General features: G+C 42.3%; 1 protein-coding gene across 2 annotated transcripts in view; it reads right to left on the bottom strand.

Moving 5' to 3' along the window:
• Positions 1-23,089, bottom strand: part of LOC131885416 (uncharacterized) — a 25,120-nt gene extending 2,031 nt beyond the window's left edge. The window contains exons 1-4 of one of the 2 annotated variants that reach the window (XM_059233447.1): positions 22,689-23,089; positions 17,777-18,373; positions 17,443-17,636; positions 4,931-5,318 (exon numbers count right to left, since the gene is read on the bottom strand). In XM_059233447.1, coding sequence (XP_059089430.1) covers positions 5,232-5,318; positions 17,443-17,636; positions 17,777-17,828 — 333 coding nt within the window. In that variant the 5' untranslated portion in view covers positions 17,829-18,373; positions 22,689-23,089 and the 3' untranslated portion in view covers positions 4,931-5,231. Of the gene's footprint in view, positions 1-4,930; positions 5,319-17,442; positions 17,637-17,776; positions 18,374-22,688 lie in introns of those variants that run through there. The other variant, XM_059233446.1, reaches the window with a different exon arrangement.

Raw genomic sequence — 23,089 nt, 5'->3', positions numbered from 1 at the left:
GTTGCAAAGCGCTTTCCTTATAATCATGACGGTGCGAATATGAAAAGTTGCCACGGGAGCCACTTGAGTTAGTAGGTAAAAGGCCATTCGTGCCCAACTCTTGCACAGTTTGAGAAGAAACATTTTCCAGGGACTCTTCTGTCAATTACTTATGGGGTGTAATAGCGTATGCTAGACTCGCGTTTTGCAATAAGCCGAGCGTCCAAAGGGGGAAAAAATTAAATCAGATTATACAAAAAAGAGATGAAAGTGTAAAAAGCAAATAATTACTTGCTTTGTCACAATAAATGATTGCCTTGGACCCTTAGAAATTTATATATTTGGTTGTTGCATTTTGGAAATATTACGTTATGAATGTGATTGCAAGCAAGTTTCACCGCAAGGACATGACTTCATTAGAAATTGGCCTTGGGTAGCCAAAAGAACAATACCAATAATCAATTGTGAGCATGTCAAAGGCTCGAAGTGCCATGCGTCAAAATATCAACAACGCGAGAAGTCAATCTAAAAGCAAAACATATTAATCGTCTGATTAATATGTCGTAAAATGTCTTCTACCTTTCAAGGATGTAGAGCAGATAGACAATTTGCCCCCTATTCTCTCTCGTTATTCCATTAGTGTCCCAATAAGTAATGACCCGAGACAGCTGCCTTTTTGCACAAGCCAATTAATTCGTTCCCCTCTGTTTGAACGTCCAACTCAGCGATGTGTTTTCAACGCAATTAGCTTAATATGATTCATCAAAATATTAGAACAAAATGGTTCAAGGTAAAGAGGAATTGCATCGAATATGTTCTAAGGGTATGCTTTTTCGGTCATTTGAAATCCCCCAAATCAGAATGCTGACATCCCGAAATGGACTCAATACCACATTTTATATCACCCACTAACAAAACGGGCCTAAACATAGATTCATTCTGTTGCAGAGGAGGTTCCAAAATTGTAATGCTCACGGTGAATGGGATATAAAAAGGGAAGATTCTGCATTTGGCCAAGACCTAGGAGTGATTTATATCCCATTTATAAGGCTGTTGAATAATCCTGAGGAGGATCTATCTCGAAGTGTTTGCAGCAGAGTGGGTTCACGTTCATAGAGCTAGCTAGAATCAGTTGGAAAGCAACACCAATAACCCTGAGAAACTCTTTTTGAATCGCTTGCTTGTTGTTTCCGGAGTCCGATGTTTCATTTGGCTTGCTATCTGATGATGGGTGTTCCAATGAAGGATACCCCCGCCTTGTCATCCTAACCATCATTTGTATTTACCTAACCCTCTGGAATGACCGCCGGTTCTCCCATTTAAGTTGTCAAGGCTCCTACTAAGGTTGTAATTTAAAGAGTCCAACTAGAACTTTCTCATGGAAGCTGACCACAGATCGTCTAATCATAGATTAAGAAACATAAAAGGGTTTCTCGCATTTGCCCTGCAGAGAAATACGGACTTTTTGACAGCTGCTCTGTAGCCTAAAGAAGTTCAGGGCGACAGTCCGATCAATAGTAACGACCTACAAACGCGTGTTTTTTTAAGAAAACAGTCGGTGGCAAACTCACTCACAATCCGGCCACCCTTGTGAATGAAAGTGTATGAGTCACTAGCAGTGGTGCCAGATGCGGCGGTTTTCCGCCAAATTGGCGCTATTGCGAAGTGGCGGGGAAAATATTTTTTGGCGGGTTGGCGGAATTGGGCTCAAAAAACAAGACGATTTGGCGGAAATTTTCCTTCAAAATAGATACAATATGGCGGATATTTGCATAAAAACAGCAGGATTTGGCGGGCTAAACCTTTAAAAAAAGCAAAATTGTGTGGTTTTGGGGGCAATGAAGTTCTGGTTACTACATTTGTAAGCCATGAGATGGACACACTATTGCAAATGATGAGGATTTAAAGTTTATGGAAACAACTGTCTTAAGTAAGAGTTGTTTGGACATTTCTGAACTTCATTATCTTCACATTTTGAGGGATTTGCTTGACGAAAGGGTGCACTTGTTGATCGCAATGATATCAGACAATGTCATATGATCGTCGGTCACATGCAAAGATAGAGTGTCTTAGAACTTGCAATAGTCTTCCTACAAAATGTAGTATTTAAAAAAAAACAAAATTAGGGTTTAAAAAAGTTCATTGTAAAAATGGGAAATTCTAAAGTAGAAGAAATAAACAAAAAACAGCTTTTTGGCTAAAAAAAAAATATTTAATACACGTTAATGAGTAAAACTGAGGTTGCTTATAAAAAAATACTACGCTTCATGTACCATTCCTTTAAAAGAGAAAAGAACTAAAAGTCTTATTCAATCCTTTAACAAGGAACTACTAAGGCTAAGAAGTGGGAGTAACCTCTCAAAATTGATGGGGATGTATGTTCCTTTTCTGCCTCAATGTCCCACTACCAAATTTAAGGCTGACTTATGATGCATTTGACATCTATTACACTCTCTCTACACTATTTCGTTTGGCCTTTCTGACATGGCAAATATGGACCCATATGCATATGGTTTTGATTGGGCACTAATGAATCTAAAAAGCCAATCCAAGGAATATTTCGCCTTGGCCGTACAGCAGGTTTTGATTGGGCACTAATGAATCTAAAAAGCCAATCCAAGGAATATTTTATTTCGGAAAGATGTCAAATATGCAAACGCATTGGAAATTTGCAGAAAATGTTAAAATGCTCGAGAAGAGTTCTATTTAACACAAAATTCTTCAATTCCAGTAAAATATCATTGAACATCAATGTTTTGAAGGCACATATTTGAGCCCTGGAACGATTTTTGTTGGAGAAAATATCCCAAAAAATAAAATTTGGTTGAAATTGGCGGATTTTTGTCCCAGATTGGCGGGAAAATTTAAAATGCACATATTTTGGCGGAAAATAATGGCGGTTTCAAATTTTTTTTGGCTGCTTCATTATCAAAACGTCTGGCACCACTGGTCACGCGATACCAAATTTTATGAATGCCCTGATGAAACCATCATACTTTTGTAAATATCTTCATACTTTTTTCCCTCTCACGTCCAGTGAGTCATTATATGGTTTGTGAGGATGACTTACCCAAAAACGGATTATGATACAGACATGATACTGCCTTTCAGAAATGTTTGCTACATTGTAATGGCTGGCTCTGCTGGCCTGGTGAGACTTTATCCTTTTGACCAAAGTACCCCAAGTACAAAAGAAATCAAAACCTTTGCCAGGGTTGCACCAAGATCCCCCATTTAAATACATTGTCAATATGAATTATCCTAGAGATAAATTCACGGTTTCTCATTTAAATGAACGCGAAAGTCCGAAGTCGTGGTTCTATTTTTGATTTTTCAAAAACAGATGAGGAAAAACTTACAAGGTATGAAGTTCTGAGCTGGATTACCCGTGGCAGTGGGTAGAAAATGTAACATGTCCTGATTGGTCTAAAATTTCCGTGTTTTGCATTTTCGAACCTTTTCTAACCTTTTTTTGCTATTTAATAATCCATCACCTTTTAAATACCGGTTTTGTCTATTTACATCACCTTTTTTCTCAAAGCCAAGCCATGACAAAAAATAATGTTTTACTTCAGTAAAGAGTTAATATCGGTTATCTTTTTTCTTCTCTTATTGGTGATTTTTTTTCAAACTTTTATTTGGGGTCTAGTCATCAATCAGGTTTTTAATTCATCAAATTATTTCATCAAAGTATATTTACATTTGTATTTCCTGGAATTCACTTTAGAGCTTTTGGTTAAATCTTGGCAAATCTTTATGACTTCGTACAAGTAAAAAAAGAATCTTTCCCAGCTCAACATCACCTTCCTGAAACTCTGAACATCTCTCTGGATACGAAGAATGACGTAAAGTAATATTATTTCAAGTGCAGTGGGCACTTCGAATTGGCATCATACCACCACCAAAGCCTTTTTGGGAACTACTTCAATACTCTTTGTTAGAGCCAAACTTCATTGCTACGTACTCTTTCTAATGCTTTGGAAAAACATAAATCCCCCCCCCAATGTGAACAAAAAGTAGCCTGTTTTCTTTTCTTATATTAAGTGGTATCGGTACGGAGAGTTGAAAAGCTAAAGTGAAAAGTATAATCAAGACCTGGGACCTATCTACTCAGTAATAACAAATATGAATCCAAAGAAGCAACAAAGACATTGTGAAACATATCTTTTTGTGACGTGGAATAAAATAATCCGAAAGGTCGATCAATAGGAACCATACAAATTTAAAACTGTATACCTCGTGCTCCTGCGACCAGAAATAAATAAGTCATTCATTCATTCATTCAAACTAAACTTTTTAGTATTGGTGTTGTTTAGTCCATTCTTAGATTTGACTTGAGCAACAACACGACCATGGGTCTTCATGACTCTTCCTTTAACTTAAAATTCTGTAGTACTGTCGAAGCTCTACTCGAATCTATCAATTTTTAATCTTCTTCCGTCTTCTCGAGAAATTCATCGCAAAAGATCTGGGTGTTCATAGAAGAAGGATCCGACCAGATATCATCACAGACTGAGCAACTCAAGGCATCTTCCTTCTATTGGCACCCAAACCCGTCCACCAAAGATTTTGCGCTATATCTCTGCAAATCAAATGCGGAGACAGCCCAAGGAGAGTCAAGATAAATTTACAGTCTCGTCAATGATTTCTTTTTTATTTGATAGTGCTAGTTTATGGCCGAGCCTTTGAATAGAAAAAGGCCAACTGCTGGGCCCAAGGAGAGGCGCTCAAGAGGACCCGAAAATGCTGCATCCAGCTACGTACTTTAGATGCGATCGTTGAGAAGAGGGATTCCTGAAATTTCGACTGGGGTAATTTGATCCTACTTGACATTCATAGCCTATGACGGTTTCTTTTCCCGCTGTCGATGGGCTTTTTCCTGGCCTACGTACAACATGTCGTCATGGAATGTGGAACAGCTGATAAACATATGACATAAAATCTGGCCTGATCCTAACTAGAATATGGTTGGGGTCACTGCACTGGTAACAATAGCCTACAGCTCAATGGGGTTCCAAGGATGACAGAATGAGGAGAAAAAGCTGGTCCGGAAGGACAAAGCTACAAATCACCGAGTATTCAAATTATTAACATGAAAGGTCCCTTCAAGCTGAAGAAGTGCGTCCAAGAGTCTGGAGGAGCGGATATACTGTACAGAAGAAGACCGATATGATTTTGGTTCAGTTATGCCAGGATCATAAGGTCTGGTGGATCAACTATTCTTAAACAACAACTTCCTGATTGAGTTTCCTTCACTTTCTGCTTTCTGTGGTCTCGGACCAAAGACCCATGGGAGGAGACGAGGAAGGGGATTTTTGTGAGGCGAGTGGAACAACTTCCTAAATGGGACAAGAATCAAAAACGAGTCGAAAATCAGGGACCATTTACGGTATGTGGCATGTTAATGTGTACAATACGTCCTCACAATAGAAGTATTCATTTACAAAACAGAACGAAATCAACATGAAAAAAGGACAAAAATATTTCCTATCATAAACATGTAAATAAGAAAGTTCTCCAATAAATGATACTTAACTGGCCGTCAGTGTTTTCTTCTTTAATAATATGAACATGCCTAACGTGTAAACAAGTAATAATTTTGGCAACTTTATTCTTTTTTAGTCATTAATTCTTCAATTACGTGAGCTTTAAGGAAGAAATTACATCGCAAAAAAGGATGCTTTTCTTTTTGAGACTGTAATTTTTTTTTGGAAATTATCTCCGACTTTGTACTCATCACCTGAACTTCAAAATTCTTGCCTCCTCTGTCGAGCACACTGGCTATTAACTCTGCCATTCTTTTATCCCCCGGTATTTGAAGGGTCTGGAACGAAATTTCGAGATGGGACCGAAAATGGCCATTCTGTTGGGCTCAGAAGAGGTGGAGTAAAAAAAAAGATTGTTCGTCGTGGTTGGTCCAATAACTACGATCTGGAATAAAGTGCCTGCCCCCTCCCAAATCCAACGCAATGCAAAGGCTGGCATTTGCAAATTATAATGTAAACATATCATTGACGACAATGTAGTCCCAAATGCTAATGCGGTTACCGACACTTCCTTTTTGTGAAAAGCGCAAAACTAATAACATGCAGTTATTAACCGAATTGATGTCCATGCCATCTCTTTGAGTATTATAGGCCATCAACTAATATGAATCATGTTCCCAACTGTATTTATCGGGACATCATGACGGCGCAATTAATTGCAAATTTGACCCATCTTGATCAGTTCCTCCTAAATGTGCGTAGTCCGCTCTTCATTTCGTGGCCCCAGCTCGCTAGGTCAGTAATGACTCCCCTACCCATCATGATTGGGCTCTCATAAATCTTGGCTTCCTCGCTTTCCAAGACGTCATCACGAGGCATTGTCCCAATTCCCTGAGTCCTGCCCCTCTCCACCCCCCTCCCTGTAAAGTCGACTACGAAGACTGGGAACACTGATAGATCAGCGCCACTTTACTGTTGTAAAAAAAAGATCAACAGTCCCCCAAAATTGCTTAATAACCAAGCACAAATGATAGGTCTTTGGAGCACGCTTTTAAGCTCTGCATTTTCTACTTCATATACCCGTGATTAGTCGCTTTTTTGGGTGCCCCCGGAGCTGCATTGGAGCTCGTTGCACATTTACTGCACGTATCTGTAAAGGTCAGACCCATTAAGTCAACAACAAGGATAAGCAAAAGGCTCAGGGGTTCCACCGTATATCGGCAATTTTCCCGAAATATTTATTGCCTTCTTCTTCCGGAAGGTATTGGTTCCGGAAAGTATTGGTCTTGCACTTTGACCATTAAAGTGGTGGTTGGCCTTGGTTCGTCTAATGGTCAAGACTCATTAAGTCCACCCATGAGGGCCCCAAGCACACTACGTGGCAGCAACGAATGGACGAATGAAAGGAGGAGGAGGAGGAGGAAGAGGTGGCGGCGGCCTTCGTGGTGGATAGAATGGAGATGTGGCCAGGGAATAGGGGTGGCATACGAGATGAGCTCTATTCATTCCTCCTTATTAAGCCAATTAAAACGGGTAATTGAGAAAAATGCTTCACTCCCAAGGGATCTATTTGCTCGTTCTCACGGAGAGAGCCTTTTCAAAAGAGTCCTTTACGCCCATTTGAACCTCAATGATTATCGGAAGGAGCGAATGAACTCCGCTCCGTGTTGGGCTTGGCTCCAATTTCATGGGGGGTCTATCTTGATTTATCTTGATGGAACACCCTCATTTAATTTCACCGCTCAAAGTAGGACCATCTTTTTTTCGGAGCCATTTAAAAGTTGGAACAAAGAAATCACTCTTCAAGAATGCACTTAACAGCTTCGGATGGATGGTCCGACCTGGGAAAAGGCTCGTTTTCACGGGCTATGCAAAATATATCCTTTTTCCCCTTGGGGATTGGCGAATATGCATCAAGGCCGCAAGACGGTGAATCCCTCAAGGTTTTTTTAGTACCAAAATTTTCGAGTCCCTGCGCCAATGAATTTGTCGTTTCAAAGAAGCCTTGTACGTGTGAAAATAATCAGTCTCAAGTCTTCGTCTTTTTTAGTTCCCTAAAAGATCTTCCCACGGGAAGCTATTGGTCAAAGCGGAGAAAGGGTATAAAAAATGAAAAACCTCCTTTCGTTTGAGCCGAAAATGCAGTCCAATAGTGAAGGGCTTAACGGGGATGCAAATGGAAAGATGAATGGTCCATGGCCTTGGATCAAGAACTTCAGAGACTCTGAACGACGAGCCTTTCATCAAACGAGACCCTTTGAATTCGAGTCGGCAAAGTGAAGTGTAGATATTTGGGCCTTTGTGATTGCTGAATTATTTTGTCTGATCCTCTAATGCGTTTAAACGTATGTCTCAATATGCACAATGGCTCCACTTGATCCCATCAAAGTTGGCTTGGAAAGAGAGCTTAACATTGGCAATCCAAAAAAGAAGAGATAATAAATACTGTACAATAAATGCAGCAAGTCATTAACCCCTGAAATGTGGACGGGCGGGGATTGTCAGAGCTAAGAAAAACATCTTGGAATCGAGTTTGCACACACATAAGCTCCCTTACGCTGCACGAAATATGTTTTACGTTCTGCACTTCAGAGGGCGCTTCGTCATTCAGCCTCTACCAAAGAAGGGTCGATTGGGCCGATTCCTTTTAATTGAATTATAATGCGTCTGTGTTCTTTTGGGCGAATTCTATTAAAGCTTTATTTATAATTCGTGCCCGGGTCACATAATGTCCGGGAAAAAATTGCGGTTAAGGTAAGGCAAGAACAGTTTATTTAGCGATCTACAGTGCCTCTTCCCGTTTTCTTTGGGCCGTGTGACGTTACTAATAAGGGCCCTTATTGTGTTCCTTATTAAGCGAGACTTGCTCCGGATCGTTATAACTAGATATCTTAATCTTTCAGCTTGATGGAACAACTGGAGATAAACTTTTTCCCTCCCAAAGCTTACAACAATATTCTACACGGAATGAATGAGTAAGCCCTCTTGTGGTTATTAATTACCACAAGGGGACTAAATCATTCATCTTATGACATTTTTGTAATGGGGTTTGAGAGCGTAACTTTTTATCTGGTCGTTCCTCGGGTGACGTGAAATTAGAAAAACGTGATTCCAGTGACCAAGGGCCAAGCTAACGTCCCAAAGAATGCAATGGTTCAACTCGAATTGCAGTTCTTAATTTTCAACTCTAGCGTCTCCGTTTATATGAATAAATGCTTGTGAAAATGTCGGTCAAATAGTTCAACATACGTTACTGTAAGTTTCATTTAATGGCCAACTTATCCAACTCCGTAATTTGCATCGATTGATAAAAAGATGACAATGAAGATGACGTTTTGGTCAGGATGTGCTACATGTGAGGTGTCTTTTTTCGAATATTTGTGATTTTTTTGTGAAAATAATGTTTTGTTTTGAAGGCCGCCTTTACTCCCTTTCGAAACTCCATTGTTTTTGAGTCTTATTATTGTCTGCACTTGGAAGTTTGAAATCCATCTTATTTTTAGATGTCAAAAACCACTGTTGACTGATAAACCCATCATCCCATTTGTGTTTCAACTTCATGTTTTACCTGATCTACAACTTGTTTTTGAATGGTCGTGAATAAAGCACATTCCAAAAAGTATCTACAAACTGCTCGTAACAATGCAAATAAAGAAATGCAACGATTAAATGTTAATCCCCAGTTCTAACGCAAAAGCTTACACAATACCCTCATATGCAAAATCAAGATCAATATGGCATTGTCTGTTTCCATTTAGTTGCATTTAAGCCAAATACTACAGAGTGAAATGAAGTTTCCCAACAAATCCCAGAATGATCGATTGACAAGGAGTCCACTGGTCTCCCGAATTGGCAGCAAAGATTGCATTTGTGATCTAATAGAAATTGAACGAGAAATCCAGCCGACGAAGTGGCACAATCGGGATCTAACTCCAGTTGAGCGAGATGAAATGCATAAAGACGAGATTTAAGCACCGCCAACGGACCGACGCTTTTGAGGGAAAAAGATGGATCGAGAGCTAAAGCGGCACCTTAATTAAATCATACTACGTTGACCGGCTTTCCCAGATCCCTGAGACATTTGCCAGTCATGTTCGCATAGAATGAACCCGTTTGGAGTCATCATAACGTGTTCTAACCTGTGCTTTGTACCTCACGCTGAAGAAAGGTAAGCGAAGCATTTAATGTCAGGAAGGTGGAATAACGTGGAACATGCGTGACCCCGATTTGATGGAAGTAATGAACACAAGACTGCAAGGACGGCCTGGCTTTGTTCGACATCATTGGATTAAGGCCGTCAAGGTCACCAGGACAACGACGACGACAATGAGTGGGTAAAAACAATGAAACCTTGCTTGAGCCTTTGTTATCTTGTTGTGAGCGTTAGAGGTTCATTGTCTGGAACCAATGTCGAGATGGTTCCAGCTGAGTGGTACACGGAGTGGAATCGAGATTATCTGACGATTTACTAATTAGGCCACTTTATCTCTATCCAAGCACATTACGCAGGTCCCAAGTAACTGGTTGAAGCCGTGGATCAAGGGTTAATATTATTCGTTGTTCAACTTGATGATGCGTGCGTCAAATCCCTGATCCAACCTGAATTGAAATGTTGTTTTAGAAATTGGTGTTCTAAAAGGTTGCTTCCGTTTTTAGCCGTTTACAGCATTCCAGAATCCTAACCTTTATTCCGGTAGGCCGCCGTTGATAGGATTAACTTGACTCTCTAGGGATCCTTTTACTGTATAGAACAAGATAGCCATCCGACTTTCTTGTGCTTCAAATATACAAAGATGGACAATGTGGCCTTACCTCTTAATCCTCACAACTCCAGCCAGCTTTCAAAGACAAACTTGCCTCTGGATTGCAGTCCAAGTCAGCAACACTGTTCAATGCGGTCAAAGTCGCAGACCCAAAGAAAAATGTATTACCTGATGGGAGGAAGACTGTATATTGGTGTTCCAACCATGCAATCCGTTCAAGATATACTAGCACAACCTGGCTGGCACTACTGTGTCGATATCGACACGAACAAAGGATTGACTTTGTCGGTAAATGTGGTTTCAAGTGTGCCTGATTGTTTTGTGGTCCCGTCCCAAGGTTGGATTGGGCGTTCCATTTACTTCGACGCATCAAGTAATTACAGCCAAATCTCTGCGTGACCTTTAGTGAAACTTGCCCTGTTCGGCTCAGGTCCGCATTCTCGTTTTCCATTAGAACATGCCAGAATGCATGCCAAGACACAAAAGTTGAAAAGTTGGGATCCTGACATTGGCAGGTGCCGTTGGGTTCCATTAATGCAACTTGACAGTCGAGCTAGGCTGCTTGACAAATACTTGAGCTCCTAACTTACAGAGGTTGTGCATAGATAAAGATGGTCCCCTAATCCGGCCTTGGTTTTGGACTCTCAAAATTTCTAGTCTTGTACTATGGCCACAGCCTCATCCGCAGTCTTTTTTACAACTGAATGAAGGCAATGACAAGTTATTCTAACAATGCTTTCTGCGCCTCTTCTAGACGTAAAAAGCCTCTCCTGTGACTGAAGAATACTTGATTTTGTATTACGCTCCTCTTTGATCCCATCAACGGTATCATTGGTTTCAGGTATATGGCTTCACATCATCCAAGGTCAACGGATTTTGAAATGAAGATTAAAAGAAGGGCAAAGAGGAACTGTAGCTGATGAAGATAATCCTTGAACGAGAGACAGGGATAGCGGATGAGGTCCTCCACGTCCCGCCTATGGAATTAGTGATGCAGGACGAGGTCGTGCATTTCCATCCACGTTGATGACCGCACAAGCCAGTGCAACGGGGCCCTTCGCTTCAATAATGTAAATGTCTCTGCATCAAGAGTGTTGGCAAGACGGATTTCAGTCAAAATTGTTGTAACCTGAGGGAATGAGCGGCCTTACCACGCGACAAGGGTGACGAGGGTGGGCGTGCGAAGGCCTCATTTCCGCTACCGGCAATTCCCAAGATAACTGGGACCCTTCGTTTGCAGGCAAAAAAGAGGACACAATCTCTCACTGGAGACCACATTTTCGCCTCGCCACGAACACTTTACACACGTACGTACGTGACTTGCGTCTCAGTGTGGCGAAAATGGTCCACGCAAATTTGAAAATAGCCCTTTTTTTCATCTCTCAATTGAGTCGTTAAAACCGCCTGTGGCAAATTGGAGCCTAATTAAGGGCTATGCTACCGCCATCGTGCTATGGCAGCATGAAACAACCCCAGTATAGTGTACCTACTACTATTGTATGCTCGTTTCAAAAGGATTAGATATGGGCACTTGACGTTCGGAACCATTTAAAGTGACCCAGGAGTACATAAGATTTGAATAGTGGTGAACCAAGACAACAGCACAAGGAAGGGTTCTATTTTTGTCGAGACCATTGCAAGATCGTTTATTCGCTTCCTCTGCTTGGTTTTTTTGCGGGCTTTCCTAGCGACAACAAGGTAATGATTCTTGTTAATTTTTAGGGCGATATGATGAATAATAAATCTACGAAATATGGTTGGTGTGCCAACCTGGCTATTCCTTGAATGCTATAGCGCTGATCTAGCATTGTATCCAAACATTTGTACGAAAGCAACTTCAAAGCTACCAATGGACGAGCTTCCATGATCATTAAAGGGGCTCAAGTTGAACATTGAAGAAACCCTAGATTTTCATTTGAAAAGTTAAAACAGTTATGGTTTTCCTGCTTAGGAACACAAAAGCCATAGACAAAAAAACAGTGTTTGCGTTGCAATTAATTGTCTTTGACTACTATCTCTGAACTTAAAAAGCAATCAAATGCATATCTATTACTCGATCTGAGATCCATATCAAAAGCAAACGTAAAACAATACAATACAAACAAAACGAAGCAATTGTAGTCAAGCTTTGCGTATCGCCAGACAGGCATTTCCAATAATGTCAAAAGGGACGATTTTATGGGAACAAGTAAATTTGCATGTTTGGAGGCCTTAAAGCTTAAGTTTGTTTCCCTTTCGATCTATTTTGGAGCCTTTAAGGTAGATATTATAACTGAACAACTGAAGGTTGCGTAGTAATAAGCCTAATCCTATGAATCACAATTCTTGCTTGCAACCATAATACTTATGTTTATATCTACACATGCATGTCCATTTCTAAAAAGTCTGTATCACTAAGTGAACCATAGGTGAAAAGTAGCCGTGTTGTAGACAACATGTTCACCGAAAAGGAGGGGTAACAAAAAATTTGACCAATTTCAAGTTGGACAAGTAGTAAATTGGCTATCTGTCACGGACACAAGGGTCAAGTCTGGAAAGAGAGGTCCAGGTATTCTGTCTAGTTGTTTACAATACCCCAAGCTCTTGAATAAAACACGCCAAGGTGGACCGACAAAAAGGGCCCCTTACCCTCATCTCAAGATTTACGTAGGGATGAACCTTCGTAAGAGGAAAATTCAGACCTCAATCCAAGCCGGGCAGTCAGATGCCGACTTCAGATAAACTGCTTATTTCCTGACGTACGTACTGTACATACAGTACGCAGTACAGTACGTATGAGAGGACGACCTTGACTGTTGGTGGATGTGCGATTGTCAGCCCCAAAGAGAATGACCCTCTAAGTCCTTGAGGCCGAGAAACTACCATCGTAAAGCCTTTATTGCCGGCCAGCAATCAGTGCAAGTTGTAGGGTAGGATTGTTTTTAGGACCAATTTGCCAGGTACGCCTTGAAATGCCAAACCGTGCGAAACAATCTAGATTCAGCGAAACAACGAGGCAAACGAAGAACAAAAGCTAGTGTCGGCTGAGGGCTGGAGGGTGGGGGGTCTACAATTTTTGGCTCATTGGAGCATCTGTTGGGATGGTTTGATGACAATGGATGGTTGGAAAAAGTTTCCCTACCAGTAGAGAAATGCATTTTCAACGCATGATTATGCCCAACTTTAACGCCGGAGCAGCATTCCACGCTCACTTCCGGCCACGTGTTTTTTTGTTCAAGTTTCTCTTTGTACATCGGAGTTTGACAAATGTTTGGCGCAAAAATCCAATTGAATTTAGTTTTCATTTCCCGTCCAAATTCAAAGACGAAGTTTTCGATGGGAAACCCTGCAACAATTTCAACCATTCGAAATAAGGAGTCATTGAGTCAGCTAAATTTAGTGAATCCCTATTGCAGTTCCCATCTTGCCATGTTGGTCTGTCCGCCAAAAATTACACAGCAAATCAAAGCTTACTCAAGCGAGCGCCAGATCGAGCTGAGACAGATACAGGCAGCCGCGGGTTGTGAAGGAAGGGGCCCCTCAGAAATTGAGCGAGGCTTTTCCAGCTCAAATTAAGGTCAATGTAAGACTTCTTTCTTCGACCCCTTTTGCATTAGAGATCGAGAGAGAGATGGTAGTCGGCTTGAAGCAACCCTGCGGTCCATTACAAAAATGAGCTCAAAGAGACTTCAGGATCTTCTTCCATTGGGAGACGCCGCTTCCTGATTCTTCTCTAGTAAGTGGAGCTGTCTTTCAGATAGCGATCTCTCCTCATGTCAGTCCCGGGGGGGGAGGCCTTTCTTAGGCACGCCATGTTAAGTGATGACAAGAACAATTTTAATTCCTTGCACAACGCTTACATCTAGAATGACTCCAAAGGGGCGGGCTCAGTGGGACGCATAAATTGCGAGGGAATGTGTCCCTCAAAGTTGGCATTGCGGTTGTGGTACACAAAGCTGAAAAGTTCAAATCTGAGATCTTGCTCTCCTTCAATCTCATTTCACGCGCTCATTCTCTTTGTTCCGGCATTGTTGTTATTGTGAGCACCAATGGTGAGCATGCTCATTTCCAGAAGTACTGCAGATATTTGAGGGTGGCCATTGCTACCTGGCCGGAAAAGGCCATCGTCAGAGGGCTCGGTGTGATTTGTCACGTGAGAAGTTTTCCATAGGACAGTGCAAGTCTGGACCATCTCATGAGCATATCTAAAAGCCATCCGGCTGTCCAATTTGATTCCCGTCAATCATTTGCTGCGTCTGGGGATTGTCAGCATGTCACATGACATTCTCGTAAAAGTTTCTTCAAGCTTGAACACGGGCTTAATGCTCGTCTTTTCCTTGCTGGTTCTGCGACACATTTTCTTTGTGTGAGTCCTTTTCTTGACCTTTCGCACCCGAAAAGTCACGGGGTTCTTGTTTTCTGTCGCAAGTTCAGACTGAAAAGGACTCGATGTATGTCCATATGGGTGTGTTCAATGCACCATTAGAGCTGCCATTGTCAGCACTCCAGATTGAGTGCAGAATCTTTGAGAACAAAAAAATGAATTACCCGAATGAGTAATGATAATTTATGGCCTAGTCCGGACCAACAAAGTTTTGTTTGGTGATGCATCACATGGAGAAACGAATGAACATTCCGACCCTCTCCACTAGGGTGAGTGAGATCAGACTTCATTTTTGCCCGTTGATCTTCATTCGCCAACCGACTAAGGGCCCACTGATTAGTGTTTCAAGGCATGGACTGGCTTCAAAGTTTATAGAAGACAAATGACCTCATTCCAGATAATCCACTCCGGTCTTTACTTTTCATAAGGTTACAAAATTGCTTCAGAACTTCAATTGAGACACCTTCTTGAACTTGAGGCTGGGATCGATCGTTTCCCACATTGCTGTAACCCTCACGTTCGACGATCTTCGCTCTGCACGCATCTGTTGTACGTAAAGAAATCGCTCAAGGCCAAGACTTGCACACTTTTTCACCGTCCTGCTAGGCTCCGATGTAGTTGGTGGTTGTCGACAAGTAAAACTATTGAGGCCAACACAAGGTGAGGAGAAAAGAAGTGCTCCCGAAGGACCACGCATATGTGTCTTCTTCTAGCACAATTTGCCTGAGCCAACAGGAGGCCTATCTCAAAGGAATTTAAAGCTTGAGAGCGGAAATTGTTTGCGTAAATTCTGGTCACACTCACGCACCCTTTACGTTTTACAAGTGCGCCGGGAAATTTGGTTTAGCCACGGCCTCACCCAACGAGCCTCTAAACTTCTCTCCCGTGTGTGGATCGTTGAGAACCAATATCGAGTGCATTTTTGTTTTAATCTTACTTCCCCGTAAGTTTAGAATGGACGCCTCCGGGGTCACTTCAACTTCAATTGGCGACTCATCCTTACTTAATGCAAACCAAAATGGGTTAACCCCAAAATGGGCCCCAAGCTCGGGGTTGAGGCTTTTTGAAAAAAGTTTCCCCACTTAATACCGTTATAAATGGAGTTTTACCACTTGGGCAATCGTTATTATCCATCCCCTCAGGCTGTATTGTATGGTCGGCCAAGCTCGGGTGTGGGCTTTTACTGCTCCTTTACCGTGCTAGGTTTGCACTCCACCGAGCTCCATGATTGCTCCGCACGTGGGTAAAGGCCAATGTGAAGGACCAGTACGAGATAGGTTTGCAGGATGCCATTTTCTTTTTTAGTGCAGTCAACGTCGTGACTTGGAAAAAGAAAAAAAAGCATCGCTTGGTTTTGCAAACTCACCAATGCATCAACGTTCTTGATGTGGTTTACGAGAAGTAATTCCACGACAGATTTGCAGATTTATTTCTGCTTTACATGATCGGAGGCTTATCCTGTTTGGCAATGTTCCCATGGGACATGTTTCTTGGCACTGAAGATCCAATATTACGGTGGAGTTTTTAGGGAGGAAATGAGGAATGGCACAAAAAGCGTCTTTTTAGCACCAAGGTGCGAACGAGTGTATTTAATAGGATATCCAAGAAGTTGGGCCAAAGGGGCACCGGGAAATCCATTGTCTTTTTGCCATTAATCCAGCAAAAAGATCCGCCAAAGAGACTAAATGAACAAAATCCATCACCAGAGAATAATTGAAAATCGTCTTCGCTCAAAAATGCCACCCTGAATGGAGGAGTTTCACACAAACTTGCCAAATAGGGTTTGGAGAAAAAAAAACTGCGGACCAAAAGCCCAATACCCACCAAAACTCGCGCACGAATGCCTCGAAAGCCATGAAACTGAATCTGTTAAAGGATGCCCAGCCTTTTTTGAGGGTGGGAGCGAGAAAAGTTCCTCTTGGCCAAGGATCGGGCATTGTTTTCTTGTTTCTTTAGGATCGACAACCTATCGGCGTGTTTTTGTTTTTCAATGTTCAACCCATCTTGTTGTGCTTTACACGGTATAAAAAGGGGCTGCTTTCCGCGAAAAACTCCGTGTTGCAGTTTGGCAAATAAACACGTGGCAAGGCCCTAATTTTGTCGTCAAACCTCAGGAACGCCTCCACCAGATTACTGACATAACTAAGTGCATCCCATGATTGATATTGCACTCTCTGAATAGTAATGAGTGTGACGCAAAACAGGTCGTTGTGAGAGAAACGGTAGCACGTTCCTACCTTTCCTCAACTTATTTCTTTTGATGTGGAACGTTAAATATCCGCCCTCAACTCCCAAGCTAAATCTGAGCTCTTTTGAAAATGTTTCTTTCGGGTTAGAAACTGCAATTGAAGAGTCATTCTAAACATAATAGCAATCCTTAGAATGACTCGAGGACTGCATTTTCTTAGAATTGGATTTGGGATAAGGGTGAGCGGAAATGCAATGGCTGCTTTTGTGATGTTCTTCGAGAACAGACACTTATCAAACTGCTAGAATTGGTTGCTAAAAGCAAGTTGATAAACTGCTTTGTTGAAAGTAATGCCTCCTATGAAATGTTTTACTATTGTCACAAAGTTCTTCATTGACCTACTTTTGTGTTAACGAACAATCAAATTAAGGTGAGAACGAGTATTTGTTTTCGGTTATGTTTGAAATTGGAACATCCAGGGGGCCCAGAGGTTCTATGATTAAAAAATCGTAGCCTTCGAGGGCCTTGTTCACCATTTATCGATGAAAATGATGGATGGAGTGGCTATTAAACCTTTTCGATAGAAGGGTACACAATACTAGCCAACACTTGGATGGAGCTAGGTGTATTTTGAAAAGAGCCGCGACTTGAGCGACGACTTACTGTTTTATCGTGTCGAAGGTAGACCCTGCAATTAAGAACGGCTTTGGTTCCATCCCGCACAGCGATGGTCGTTCCATTTTCCTCCTCAAAGTCTGCCGTGAATGTGCCTTCTTTATTGGACAAGGAGCTCATCCATTGTTTGTCATTCACCAAAGAGGACTCCACGCTCGAAGACCACGACGGCCATAGTAAATCTGCAAGACCGAAGAGAATCCAATGTTCCAATGTTCCAGGTTCTTGAGACTACCATCTACATAGATATAGAGAGGTAGTAGCAATAGTCGTCGTCCATTTCCATTTCAGTTTAGACTCGAGCAATCATCAATTTCCCTACCCAAGATCAGAAAATGGAAGCCCACCCAGAACGCTCGGCTTGACATGATCATCTTATTTCTTTGTTTGATCCATCCAACAGCCTCGAGGCTCTCTGGCCTCTCTTCTCCTTCTTCACTCTGGGTTTTCCTCGGATCTCAAGATTCAAAGCCTCGACGACGAAGACAGAAACAACAGCAACAACAACAACAACAAGCAGGAGAACAACCAACAGCCACCGAGGGATGGATGGAATATTTTAAAACTCGACAACCAGAGCCTAAATGCTTGGCTGTTTTCAAAGAACTGTCACTTCTTGAGTGAGTTGGTGTGTCTTTGGCCTTTTCACAGTTTCCTCTACCCTCGGGATGTTCCTTGTTCCTTGGGATGGCCCATTGTTGTTGCAAGGCGGATTGTTTAGTTACACCACGAGAGCGGTGAAATATCGGATCTGGGTAGACAAAAAGCAACGGTATTGAAACTTGCTCAGCTATCCAAGATCCGACCAAATGGTTGTGGGGTCCGTGGGCCAGCCCGAGAAAACCCAATAGCAGGTCCAACTCACTATTGGTTCCAAGATGGTTTTGACTTCATTTCACGTATCTTGGTTTTCAATGACCTGAAAAGAGAATGACGAGGAATGGTAACTTGGCAATCCTTGGGAAACAGGGGTGCTTGAGAGCAGTCAAGACCAAGAGCACGCGAACCAGCCACCCAGCCAGCCAGCCAGATAGCACCGTCACTGTTCAACCTTCAGACACTTTCCCGTTTCCAAGTGATAAATTCTTGCCAAAGCCTAAGCAAACATTTCACAACAACAACAGCAACAACATGAGAAACAACAAAGAGGTCTTTGGACGAAGGATACGACGGATGCGTAGGCCCCGGATGATTGTGAAAGAAAGAGAAACAACCAATGGAATATATTGGAATTGCTCAACCACGTGGCAGAAGAACAACTTGGACAAATGTGGAAACTTTTCCTCCCTCATGACGGGCACTCTCACACGCGAACACTCACTTGTTCCTGTTCTCGAGCTCTTCATGAACTTCGATTAGTTCAGAACCATTCTCCGTGCTCGAGGAGCTCTCTACAATATACCCAAGCTATTGGGGAAGCAGGGAAGGAAGTTATCCTCTTCACAAAATACCAAACTTGACTCATCCCGGGGGGATTCATGCTTCCGTGGTGCTTGGACCTTAAGTATTTAACGGAGACAGGAACCCATAAAAGATCAGCAAAGAGAGGGCGAAGAGCAGGAACTCGGCTCATCCAGTTGAACAAGATCCATTACTATTGCACTCACCACATACGTACACATTACATAGATGGACTGGTTAATCATATTCATTATTACTCACGAGATTTGGGAGGGGAGGCATGGCAAAGTTCAAAACAGGGTTTGCCCCTGTCCATTCATGACTAATGACCTCGAGTGGGTAACCGAAATAGTTGCCTACTCGTTCAAGTGCGGAAGGGAATAATGAAGGCTGAGTATGCCTCCTTAGACTGCCCGAGATTCATTAGAGATAAAAGGCTCTATGCCCAATATATCGACGGCAATAGGGTGTGTGCATTCCACATAGTACATCATATCCGTATCAATAAATTATTCATCAGCTAGGTTTCCCTCCAACTTCTAACTTTTCAACTTTCTTTCATCTCCATCATCATGGGAAGATGGGCCTCACCTGAGAAAGACGGGCGTGGATAATTCATCAAAGGCCGGAGAAGCTATTTCCAATATACGAACTTCAATCTGTTGCGCACATTGAACTTCCCGACCTTTTCTGGTCCTACATGACATTGTACATCTACGGTACAACTCGCAGAGTGCTACCAGATGAAGAATGTATTGAAAAATACAATGGGCTCTCTATGGAGGCGTTCGAAGGGGACCTCTGGTCCAAAGGAGGGAAAAAGGACATCCTCGCTAGATCACATCGGGTCGAATTAGTATTCTGTCATTGTCGTCAGTTACTGGCCTTTGACCCATGGATCCTCCTCACACAACCAGTCTTGATAGTGATGCTAGGAGTAGTAGTAGTAGTAGTAGTAGTAGTAGTAGTAGTAGTATTGTTCGTAGTGGCAAGGGTGGTGGTGGACAGAATCAATAAACAATACATTTGTCAGTGACATTTGACAAAGGAGAGATCCAATTGCACACATACACACACACACACTCACGTTGGTTCGCTGGTTGGTTGGTTTACTTCGAGGTGCCTTTCACATATGCCCCCTTACCAAAATGGGGACGAGGAATTTGGCCGAGTGTTCAGGGATCTTCGCGCATGGAATGATAAACGCACGCAGCTAAATTGCCAAAATAGATATATCCATCTATCAAGAACGTTGGAAGGCCTCGGTTGATCAAGTTTATGGCCTCCATGGACACCATTTATGGCTAATAACTGTCAATAATGAAAGTGTCTCGCACTCTTAACGAGTCCATAATTACCCACTAACGATCATGATGCACCACCCAATTATTGAACGACTAAGGTTCCTAAGCCCCCCCTACGACATGGAATAGAGGAAGAAATGTGGCCCCATATCTACGTAAGTACACTGGCTTGGACCTTGGTTGCCGTTTTGGGAATGGCACAATGTGGTCAACTGCGATTGACACACATACCTAAATATACTGTATACTACACAGTACACACACATCACAGAGTGACACTAGCATGTGTGGTTAGTTTGTTCTGTGTTCCACGAGAGGGAGAAGGTTGCTTTAGCACCCTTGTCCACCAGTCACCCTAATTCCATCCAGTCTTATACGTTCATTCTTTTCCTTGATTCCTCAGTCACAATCACGATGTCTTGTGAATTGCATGGTGCCAATTTATTCTATAGACTTTCAGACAGACAAGGTGTAGTTGGAGTCATAACCATAAGATGTCGGAAGAAAAACAACAACTTAGTTTACTTCTGGAATGGATGGTTGACAAGCTTCTGTTTACTCAATCATTTATCGATTTTTGTTTTGACTGAGAGGACTGACTCATGTTCCAAATACATCGTGGGTAAAGCTAGACCAAAAAGGGATCTTTAAGCTAGAGAATCGTCTATTCAAAGTCCATGCCCTCGTGGCAATAAGAAGATTAAAAAATGTGGGGCAAAGGATAAAACAACAGTCGAGATGACTTGGTCTGGTTCCATATTGCCGCGGTGACGCCCTTCTGATGGGGGAGCTACTTGACAGCGGAAGAAATGCACTTTGGAAGAATATTGGGTTCCAAAGTCTTGATTGACTCCTCAGGGAATAGACGCGCTTTTGGAGATCCATTGGGATTCGCAACACATGAAATCTCGAGAAGAAAAACACCTCCATCCCAAAGTTTGTCGCGCCTCAAAATGAGCCAATCCCATGACTGAGTATGCCTTAACAGGGCAGCCGTGTTTTTCTCGTCTTTTGTGACATACGACGGCCTTTTGAGATCTAGTATGAAATGAGGGCCTGTCGAGAAGGGCGAATGATGGATCGAGCCACGAACGCCTTTTTGTGTGATTCCGTACCCGGCGGATGTCATGAGGTATTTTGATGTGTCTTGACTTTTTTTCAGACAGATAATCTGTGGAGTAGGCGTGTCAGGCGTGATGATGGAATGGTTCAGGGCCTCAGTTGCGCTTGAACATGATTTTTGATCCGTGGAAACACTCGGTCTCTTAAGTACATAATTTTGGCGAACGTAGTCAAAATGTCAAGGCAATTTTCCAAAAAATTCTGAGAAAGGATCTACCTTTTAGACATTGCTAATGAAGGCCAAATGAGTTACTCTCATCTCTGTCGATAGGAGATATTCTCCATGGTAACAAGAATGTAATCTGTAGATTTTACACTATACAAAGGAAAACAAGCTTGATGCTCGTAAAAAATCTGCACAGAGAAATGATCAATCTGAGAATAAGCTAATTTTGAAGGAAAAGGCCCTTATTATGCTCCTCGGGAATCAAGGTAAGGCTAGCGCAGCAGTGGGCTTTGTTTTATGATCATAGTGTCGGTCTTGAAAGCCTCAAAACCGCAATTGGCCTCAGAAAAGTAAATACATTAAGGCAGAAATGTCGTTTCCGCCATCTTGTTCCCTCTCTCTTTCTCGCATGTGTTAGTGAAAGGATTAGGTGCCTTCCCATTCCCTTTTATCTTTCTGAGCCAACCACGCGGCATGTTAGACAAAAATCGGCCATGTCTTGACGTCCGAATCGCTGAACTGCAGTGCTCCAGTAAACTGTACTTTACGAGTGGACCCACCAAAAACAACCAGAGATTCCAAATTCCAAGTCAAGACATCTTAGAAGCGACTGGGCAGATAAAAGAGCGGGTTTAAGCCATCTAGAGACAGACAGACAGACGCTCCTCTATGTTGATGTTTGAAATTGAATAACGCGTGGAACTTGAACGCGGATCCAAAAAAGGAGTAAGCTATACAAAGTTGAATTTAGCCAATCATCGATGGTGATTGGCAGCCTTTTTGGCTTTTCGCCTGGCGATGAGATAGTGGAACTGACGTTTATTGGATGTGCTCGGGCCTATTTAAAGAGCTGTTCTTTGCAGTTTGGCGTAATTTTCACTGAGGTCCCCATTCTGGATCAGTTCAAGAACAAATTGACTTTTTATCCAGTCGCCAAATTTAGAGTGCCCGCGATAGAAAACAGATTTAAGACGACTCCAACTAAGGGCTCTTTCCGGATTTGCAACACGAGAGTCTCTTTTGAAATTAGTCCGAAATGCATCAACGCTGATGGTTTTCCTAGGTTTCAGGCAAGTCTCAGATGGAACGCGAAGGCCCAAATTTTCCAACGACTTCAGGGCGGCTAGGCAAATTTCGCTTCTCATAAAGATCAAAGGGTTTGTGAGGATCCTCGCCGCATACTTGCTTTGGACGTAAAGAATGAGATAGACTAAGAAGAAGCAACTGAAGCCGAGTCTTACCTTGGGTGATTGTGCCTTCAATAGCTCTCAAAATCGGCATGTCCCACAGACATAACCTTCTTCAAGTAGGAACAAAAAACACTGCAGGATGTCTGATTTATGAAACTCTCTTCTGAAGTGTTTTCCAACACCACTCTGACTTGGTCCAAATCCTCCAAGGAAATGCTGGCTTCGTTCCACCTTGCTTTCTCCTTCCGTTCGGCTAGAACCGAAGGTCCGTCGCCTCAAGAGTTGACACCGGCGAATGGCAGCGCGAAATGCCGTTCACCGACTGACTGACGTCGAAAAAGGTGCCTCACCGATTTGTCCCAACTCTTGTAAAAGTTTTATTTGTCTGCCGAGACGAATGAGCCAGAGTGGATACAACAGTATTTCCTACTCTTCAGGGCATCATCATTCAT

Source organism: Tigriopus californicus, chromosome 8, assembly GCF_007210705.1.
Source record: "Tigriopus californicus strain San Diego chromosome 8, Tcal_SD_v2.1, whole genome shotgun sequence".
Classification (NCBI taxonomy): domain Eukaryota; kingdom Metazoa; phylum Arthropoda; class Copepoda; order Harpacticoida; family Harpacticidae; genus Tigriopus; species Tigriopus californicus.
Note: the sequence above shows the minus strand (reverse complement) of the source record. Positions and strands in the feature narration are given on the sequence as shown.